The following is an 8,014-nucleotide window of genomic DNA, read 5'->3' as shown; positions in this document are numbered from 1 at the left end:
GGGATAAAGATGAGGCTTTCTGCTCCTGTAAAGATTTACAGCCTCGGAAACCCTGTACCAGGTCGCTATGGGTAGGAACCGACTCCATGGCTCATAACAACAACATTGACTATACGGATCATGACAAACTATGAATAACATTGCAAAGAATGCGTATTCCAAAACATTTCATTGGGTTCGTCGGGAACCCAGACATAGACCAAGAGGCCATTGTTGGAATAGAACAAGGGGACACTGAAAGATTTAAAATAAGGAAAGGTGTGAGCCAGGGTTGTATTCCCTCACCATACTTATTCAACCTGTATGTTGAGCACATAATCCAAGTAAATGCATTATATAAAGAAAAAGCGGCCTCAGGATTTGAGGAAGACTCATTAATAACCAGCGATATGGCGATGACACAACCTTGCTTGCTGAAAGCGAAAAGGACTTAAAATATTTACTAATAAAAATCAAAGACCACAGCCTTCGGTATGGATTGCATCTCAATGTAAAGAAAACAAAACTCTTCACCACTGGATCAATAAACAATATCCATATAAGTGGAGAAAATATTGAAGTTGTCAAAGACTTCAATTTGCTTGGATCCACCATCAACACTCATGAAAGCAGCTGTCAAGAAATCAAATGGCATATTGCATTAAGCAAATCTGCTGCACAAGACCTCTTTAAAGTGTTCAAAAGCAAAGACGTCAGCTTGAGGACTAAAGTGCACCTGATCCAAGCCATGGTATTTTCGATAATCTCATATGCATGTGAAGGTTGGATAATCAATGAGGAATTGATGCATTTGAGTTGTAGTGTTGAAGAAGAATATTGAAAATGCCACGGGCTGCCAGAAGAACAAACAGGTCTTTGCTGGAAGAAGTACAGTCAGCGTGCTCCTCAGAAGCCAGGAGGGTAAGACGTCATCGCTCACACTTCGGACATGTTATCAGGAGGAACCAATTCCTGGAAAAGGACATCATGCTTGGTAAAGGGGAGGGACAGCAATAAAGAGCTGGATTGGCACAGTTACAGTTTCTCATTCTGGGGTGCATGCACAGTGTTGCTATGAGTCAGAACTGACTCGACGGCACCAAACAACAGGAGAGAAAGAGGAATGAGACAGGGAGGAAGCAGAAGTGATACACCAGGGAGGGGGTTCCAATTGCTGCAATCTCTGAGATGAGATGAAGAGCATGAATTGTTGAAGGTGTAACTGATGGTCTGTTCTGTAAACCTTCACTCAACTCACTGTAAAAAGCAAAAAAAAAAAAAAAAAAAAAGGAAGACGCCCAGCAAGATGGATCGACCTGGTGGCTGCACAGTGGGCTCAACACATCAGCTCATGTGCACCAGCTGCGGCGCCCGACCTGCATGCACATACACTCCGGATACCTTGCAGGAACTTCTTTCGGAAAGCCTGGAATCCTTTGGACGTCCTATTCCCCGCCGACTCCCTCACGGTCAGGCCGGTGATGTTGTCGAGCAGCAACAGGTCTGAGAGGTTGGTGGCCACGGGTGACCTGGTGGTGTTCACGAGCAGCCACACGAGAGCGCTCTGTGAATGTCTCTGCCCAGACACCTAGAACAGGTGAGAATGCCATCAGTGCCGCCCTGCGGACAGGTCCCCATTGAGCACACGTCCCATCCAGGCAGGAAGGAGGGTCTATAGCCTAACAAGGTTCTGACCACTGACAGGGTGCTCTGCCTGATCTCAGAGGCCCCAGGAGAGTTCTGACACTTGCTTGAGCAGCTGGGGCTTGGAGACAATTTTGAAGACACAGTTGTTGTTGTTAGTAAATTTGACGAGAACTGCTCCACAGGGTGTTCGGGGCTATAACTGTTTGGAAGCAGACTGCAAGGTGTTTCTTCTGAAATAACCTGTTTTGAGCTTGAACTGCCAACCTCTGGCTAATAGTCAAGTGTTTAAGTGTACATGACTCAGGGATACATGACTCATATAGCTGAGAGCCTGTAAAGTGGGGATGTCATTACTGCAGAGAGACTTTCAAGAAGAATGATCAGAATGTAGAGGTGTGGGCAGGCTGGGGACAGGGTGCCCATTAGAGATACCTGGGAAGCCCACAGTGGACCCAGGAACTTACAAGCATCAGTCCCCACCCCAGAAGGGCATCTCTGGCATCCACTGTCTCCCCAAAGAAGGCGAGGCCGGGAGGGCTACCCCTGAGAGCACAGGTTGCCAATCAGCTCCCGGGGAATTTGGGCCGGCCGCATGGCTTCACTAGGGTTGGACCCATATAACTAGAAGCTACACCTCGAGGTGCTATACTTTGGGGCAGTCCTTCCCAAGGCCTCCTGAATGAAGGGTCCAGCCCCTCTCTCAAGCCACTGAGGCTGGCCTCATGCATGGCCCTTGTTGTGGACTGTGCTGTCTCTCCCCAAACTATGAGGGGGCTTCAAAAGTTCATGGAAAGATGGTCACTTGCTCTGTTCCCAAATCCTGCTCCTTCTAAACTACTCAGTTCAAGGGCCACCTCCTCCAGGCAGCCTTCTGGCAAACCTGTTCCCTCCAAGCGCCAGACTCACTCACGCTGCCCTGCAGTTATGAGCTTTCTCCACCGGATGGCACACTCCTCAGGGAAGGCCTGTTTATACAGTCCTGATCCCCAAACCCCACAAGGGGTCACCCTCGTAATATGTGCCCTATACCCATGGTGTTGGAGGAGAATATTGAAAGTGCCCTGGGCTGCCAAAAAAACCAATAGATCCATTTTGGACCAAGTGCAGTCAGAGTGCTCCTTAGAGGCCAAGATGGCCAAACTTAGTCTGTCATACTTCGGACAAACTGTCCGGAGGGACCAGTTGCTGGAAAAGGATATCATGTTTGGTAAGGTGGAAGGTCAGAGAAAAAAAGGAAGTCCCCCAACGAGATGGAGTAACCAAGTGGCAGCATCGATGGATTCAAGCGTGGCAACAGTAGTGAGGTTGGCCCAGGATCAGGCAGTGTTTCATTCTGCTGTGCTATGGGGTCTGCTGTGCTATGGGTCGCTATGGGTCGGTACCGACTCGATGGCACATAACAACAACAACCCCTTGGGAGTCCTGGTGTGGCTCTGTAGAATAAAGACTGGACTGCCAACCACAAGGTCGGTGGTTCAAACCATCAGCTGCTCCTCAGAAACCCTATACAGGGTCACTCTAAGGTAGAACCGACTTAAGGGCATGTAACAACAACCCCTTGGAGAAACATCAGCAAAAAGGGGCAGACTCCGTAATGTGGGGACTAGGGCAGTGGAGCGTCAGTGCTAGAATTCTCACCTCCCCTGGTGGCACAGTGGTTAAGCACTCCCCCACCCCCCACCCCGCTAACTAAAAGGTCAGTGGTTCAAACCCACCAGTCACTCCTCAGAAGAAAGATACAGCCCAAACAACCCTATGGGGTGGGGCTACACTGTCCTAGAGGGTCTCTGTCAGTCAGAACTGACTCAGCGGCATTGGGGATTTGCAGGCTCCTATAGAAAACCCAAGCCCATTGCTGTGTAGTTGAAGGTGACCCAATGTGGTACACAGTAGAACTGTCCCATAGAGTTGTTCTGGCTGTGCTCTTTACAAAGGAGTCCTGGTGACAACATGTAAGCTCTTGGCTGTGAACAGAAAGGTCGGCAGTTCAAACCCACCAGCTGCTCTGCGGAAGAAAGACCTGGCGATCTTGTCCCGTAAAGACCACTGCCTTAGAAAACCTGTAGAGCACTGTTACTCTCTCCTAGGGGGTTATTTAAGTTGGCGTTGAGCCATGGCAATGGGGTTTTTTTTGGGGGGGGTGGGAGTGTTTTTTTTAATTTTTTTTTTTATTTTTTTATTATTTACATGAGAGAACATTGGCTTTACACCATCGTTCATTGCAATGATTACAATCTCCTCTCTTCCGTGCATCATCATTCAACAGTACTGGCTTCCATTCCCTCTTGTTTTTTTCTTTTTTAGGGGGCATGGGGAGATGTACACAAAAACACTCAGGAATCTATAATCATTGAAACAATCCAAGGGCACATTCTGCCAGCCTGCCTCTTGGCCACCAGCTCTTGGTCCCTCTCTTCCCACGAGTCTAGAGTCCTCAGCTGCTCCCTTTGGCAGTAGGCTTTAATGGACACGTACGTACCACGGCACATTTCTGAAAAACCACTCTACTCTCAGAAATGCCTTGCAGTTCTCTTGGAATGTGTTCATCCTAAATGAAAGACAGACATTATTAGGAAGTGAGAGTCGTTCCATTCTGTATTTAAGCAAAGCACAGCATGATGAGTGTTTCTAAAGGGGTGAGGAGATACCTTTGCTCGTAATAAAATGCCTACAGTTATCCTGAAGACTTTCCTTCTTAACTTGAGAATGAAAAGTGTCCTGTTGGAAAAAAACCTTCCCCTGGGGTTCACGTGGGGTTAAATGGATAAAGAGCTAAGCACTGAGCAAAGAGGAGTGCAGGGGTTATGCATTGGGCTGCTTAACCACAAGGTCACCAGTTCAAATCCACCTGCCTTGTGGTTCAAATCGACCTTACAGTCCAGTGCTTATCCTACAGCGCCACACCAAAAATAAAATGAGTCTGGATAAAACAGAATCCTTTAGAACCACTAGATGAGGATCGGATTCAAATATTCTGTTCATGTAAATATGCCCTGCGAGTTACAGGCAAAAGAGCACTTTGGAAAGACACATGGATTTGCTCCCAAGAGACAACACCCGGTCACTGAGTGGATTCCCACGCACAGCGACCCTAAGGGGAAGTGCCCCAGGGGGCTTTCAAGGCCGCAAATCTTTATGAGGGGAAACTGCTTCATCGTTCTCTCAAGGAGTACCTGGTAGGTTTGAAGCACCCACCTTTGGTTTAGCAGCTGAGCCCTTAACCACGGTAGCACCAGGCCCCCCTCTGCCCAGGGATAAGTACAGGGAAGCCTGTGAGAGCCGGAATTGGACGGGCTGCCTTGCTTAGTCTGGTCTCGCAGGTTTTATGTATCTGAGAGGATCCAGCCACCTCTCCTCTATTTAGTGGGAAGTATCTGAGTTTTCCTCTAACAGTTTCTACCTGACACAGGCTCCTGCTTTCAGAGGTCTGAGTGTGTATTTAAGGAATATGCTCTTTAGAGGAACAAACGCCTGCGGTATTCTATTCACCAAACCAAAAGCTACACCCACTGTCGTTGGGTCAAATCTGACTTATAACAACCCTCTAGGAGGACAGCGGAGGACTGGTCCTCGGGGTTTCTGAAACCGTTCAGTTTTTAGGGAGCATAAAGCCTCATCTTTCTCCTGCAGAGCAGCAAGTGGGTTTGAACCACCCATCTTTTAGCTTGCATCCCAACCCTTAACTCACCTAGACCACCCCCTTTCCAATTTCTGATATTTTGGTTAACGTTCGAACCTGTTACTTACCTGGCGGTGTGCTATAGGAGACTCACTTTTGAACAAGGTCTTCTTGGCCCATGAGGGCATAAAGGCCAACACGGAATCTGCCCAAGGGCTGCTGGAGGCTGAAGAAGTCAGGAGTAGGTTGAAATCTTCAGTGTTCCTGAGGGGTTTCAGTCCAGATGGTGTTTCTACTGTAAACAGGTATGTGTGTGTGTGTTAATTAAGGAGAAAGACAGTAAGGCTCGGCGGTGCCTCTCTCTGGATGGCAGGTAGCCAATGTTTGCTGAATGAATAAATGACTTATCATCTCTTTGCCATTAAAAAAAGAAAAAATGAGGTGTGCTCATGGGGAGGTGACCAGACTTAAGAATAAATCTCTAGTGTGGCATCCTAAGTGCAGGTCCCTAGGCGATTCTTATACACACAGGGCATTGGACAGTCCTGGCTTCAAACCCTGGCTCTGCCATTCACCAGGTATGAGTCCTTGGACAAGTAACCTAGCTGCTCAGAGCTTCGGTTTGTCTAACTGTCAGGTAGGGAGAAGTTATGGTGTTGGAGGAGAGTGTCACTCATTCCTTAAAGGGATGAGGCACATACCACTCTTAGGACCTTCTACTGCTGGAGTCCTGGTGGGGAACTGAAGGATAGCGCTTGACCACAAGGTCAGTTTGAACTGCAAGATTGGCGGTTCAAACTCAACAACCACTCAGAAACCCTACACAGATCGCTACGGGTCAGAAACAATTCAAACACTGAACAACAGCAACAATAATGGGCACTGTTGTGGGCGCTGTGGGGCAAGCCCTGGACCACAAGGTCAGTTTGACCCACAAAGTCGGAGGGTCAAATTAACTAGCTGCTCCTCGGAAACTCTATACAGGGTTGCTGTGAATAAGGCAAACCTGAGATGAATGAATGCTCAGGACTGGGCAGTGGATCCGTCCATTGTGTCCAGGGTCACTATGAGTCACAACACAAATTCTGTGTTGTATTAATCAGACTCCTTCAGAGAGTAAGCAAGGCAGGCCCACCTTTACCTCAATTCTGTCCTGTGCACTGAAGCGCTAGGTGGCTGCTGGAGGCGGCGGCCGCAATACGCTGCCGTTGTTTTGTGAGGTCAGGTTAGAGAGAGTGTCAGGGATCCACAGAGAGTGAGGAAGGTGGGGAGGAGGAAGAAGCCTCCACTGAGTGGTTGTCTTTTCCCAGCAAAACAATGAAACTCTGCCCAAGGAACTCACCCACATCGTTAAACAGAGTGCTTTTACCATCCTGCCAAGGCATATGGGATAAGTCCTAAAAAAAAAATCAAAGGTACAAAGTCATTAATTACCTAAAGCTCGTAGAGCAGAAGAAAGTAATTTTCATAAGGGGTTCACACTGAGATTAGCTATTAGTCTAAAGTATAGATGCTGTTTTTAGGTACCATTGAGTCAGTACCAACTCACAAGACAGAGCAGAACTTACACAGGACCAAACAATACACTGCCCCGTCCTGGGCCAACCTCACAATTGTTGCCACGCTTGAGTCCATCGATGCTGCCACTTGGCCAATCCATCTCCCTCGGGATCTTCCTCTTTTTCTCTGACCCTCCACCTTAACAAACATGATATCCTTCTCCAGCGACTGGTCCCTCCTGACAATATGTCCGAAGTAGGAGAGACAAAGTTTGGCCATCCTGGCCTCCAAGGAGCACTCTGGCTGCACTTCTTCCAAAATGGATCTATTGGTTCTTTTGGCAGCCATGGCACTTTCAATATTCTCCTCCAACACCACAACTCAAAGGCATCAATTCTTCTACGATCTTTCTTATTCACTGTCCCCAACATATGACACATTCAAATTACAACAAAAGTAGGACACCATGCTTTTTTTCTGTTTTGTCTTTTTGAAAGGAGAGACAGCTCGTTAGCGAACGCTAGTGGTGCCGTAGCTAAAGCACTTGATTGCATTATACACAATTCTACTTGGTCACATATGGTTGGAAACTGACCCAAAACAAAGATAAACATAAGTTTACATTTTAAACATATAAGTTTCATTATTAAAGATACACTAAATAAATCATTGGGGTCCTGGTGTAGGGCTGTATAAGCACCAAACTGTTAACCACAAGGTTAGTGTTCAAACCCACCAGCCGCTCCTCTGAAAGTCTATACAGAGTCATTAGAGTCAGTACTGGCTTGACAACGATTAACAGCAATAATAAATATGTCATTAAACATTGTTTAAGAAGAATCGATGCCTTTGAACTACGGTATTGGTGAAAAATACTGACTATACCAGAACTGCAGGAAGAACAAACAAATCTTAGAAGACGTACAGCCAGAATGTTCCTTGGAGCAGGAGATCATATTTGGTAAGGTGAAGGGTCATAGAAAAAGAGGAAGACCCCCCAGCAAGATGGATATGAATCATGGGAACCGATCAAATTTCAATCAACAAGTATCGTGCTCATGGAGTCATGGGGACACAGAAAAAGAGTAGATTAACGTTTATTGAGGACTAAGGGAGTCCTGGTGTGGCACTGTGGGCTAATGTGCTGGACTCAAGGTCACTTTGAACCAGAAGGTCGGCAGTTCAGGCTCACCAGCCGCTCCTCGGAAACCCTACATACATGGTCACTATGAGACGGTACTGATTCGACAGCACTTAACAATAACAACA

General features: G+C 47.1%; 1 protein-coding gene across 1 annotated transcript in view; it reads right to left on the bottom strand.

Moving 5' to 3' along the window:
• EVC2 (Ellis van Creveld syndrome 2) overlaps positions 1 to 8,014 on the bottom strand; it is a 158,481-nt gene that overhangs the window by 138,446 nt on the left and 12,021 nt on the right. The window contains exons 2-6 of the mRNA XM_006874141.1: positions 6,588 to 6,642; positions 6,387 to 6,447; positions 5,374 to 5,509; positions 4,106 to 4,174; positions 1,381 to 1,567 (exon numbers count right to left, since the gene is read on the bottom strand). Coding sequence (XP_006874203.1) covers positions 1,381 to 1,567; positions 4,106 to 4,174; positions 5,374 to 5,509; positions 6,387 to 6,447; positions 6,588 to 6,642 — 508 coding nt within the window. The remainder of the gene's footprint in view (positions 1 to 1,380; positions 1,568 to 4,105; positions 4,175 to 5,373; positions 5,510 to 6,386; positions 6,448 to 6,587; positions 6,643 to 8,014) is intronic.

Source organism: Chrysochloris asiatica, unplaced genomic scaffold, assembly GCF_000296735.1.
Source record: "Chrysochloris asiatica unplaced genomic scaffold, ChrAsi1.0 scaffold00262, whole genome shotgun sequence".
Classification (NCBI taxonomy): domain Eukaryota; kingdom Metazoa; phylum Chordata; class Mammalia; order Afrosoricida; family Chrysochloridae; genus Chrysochloris; species Chrysochloris asiatica.
Note: the sequence above shows the minus strand (reverse complement) of the source record. Positions and strands in the feature narration are given on the sequence as shown.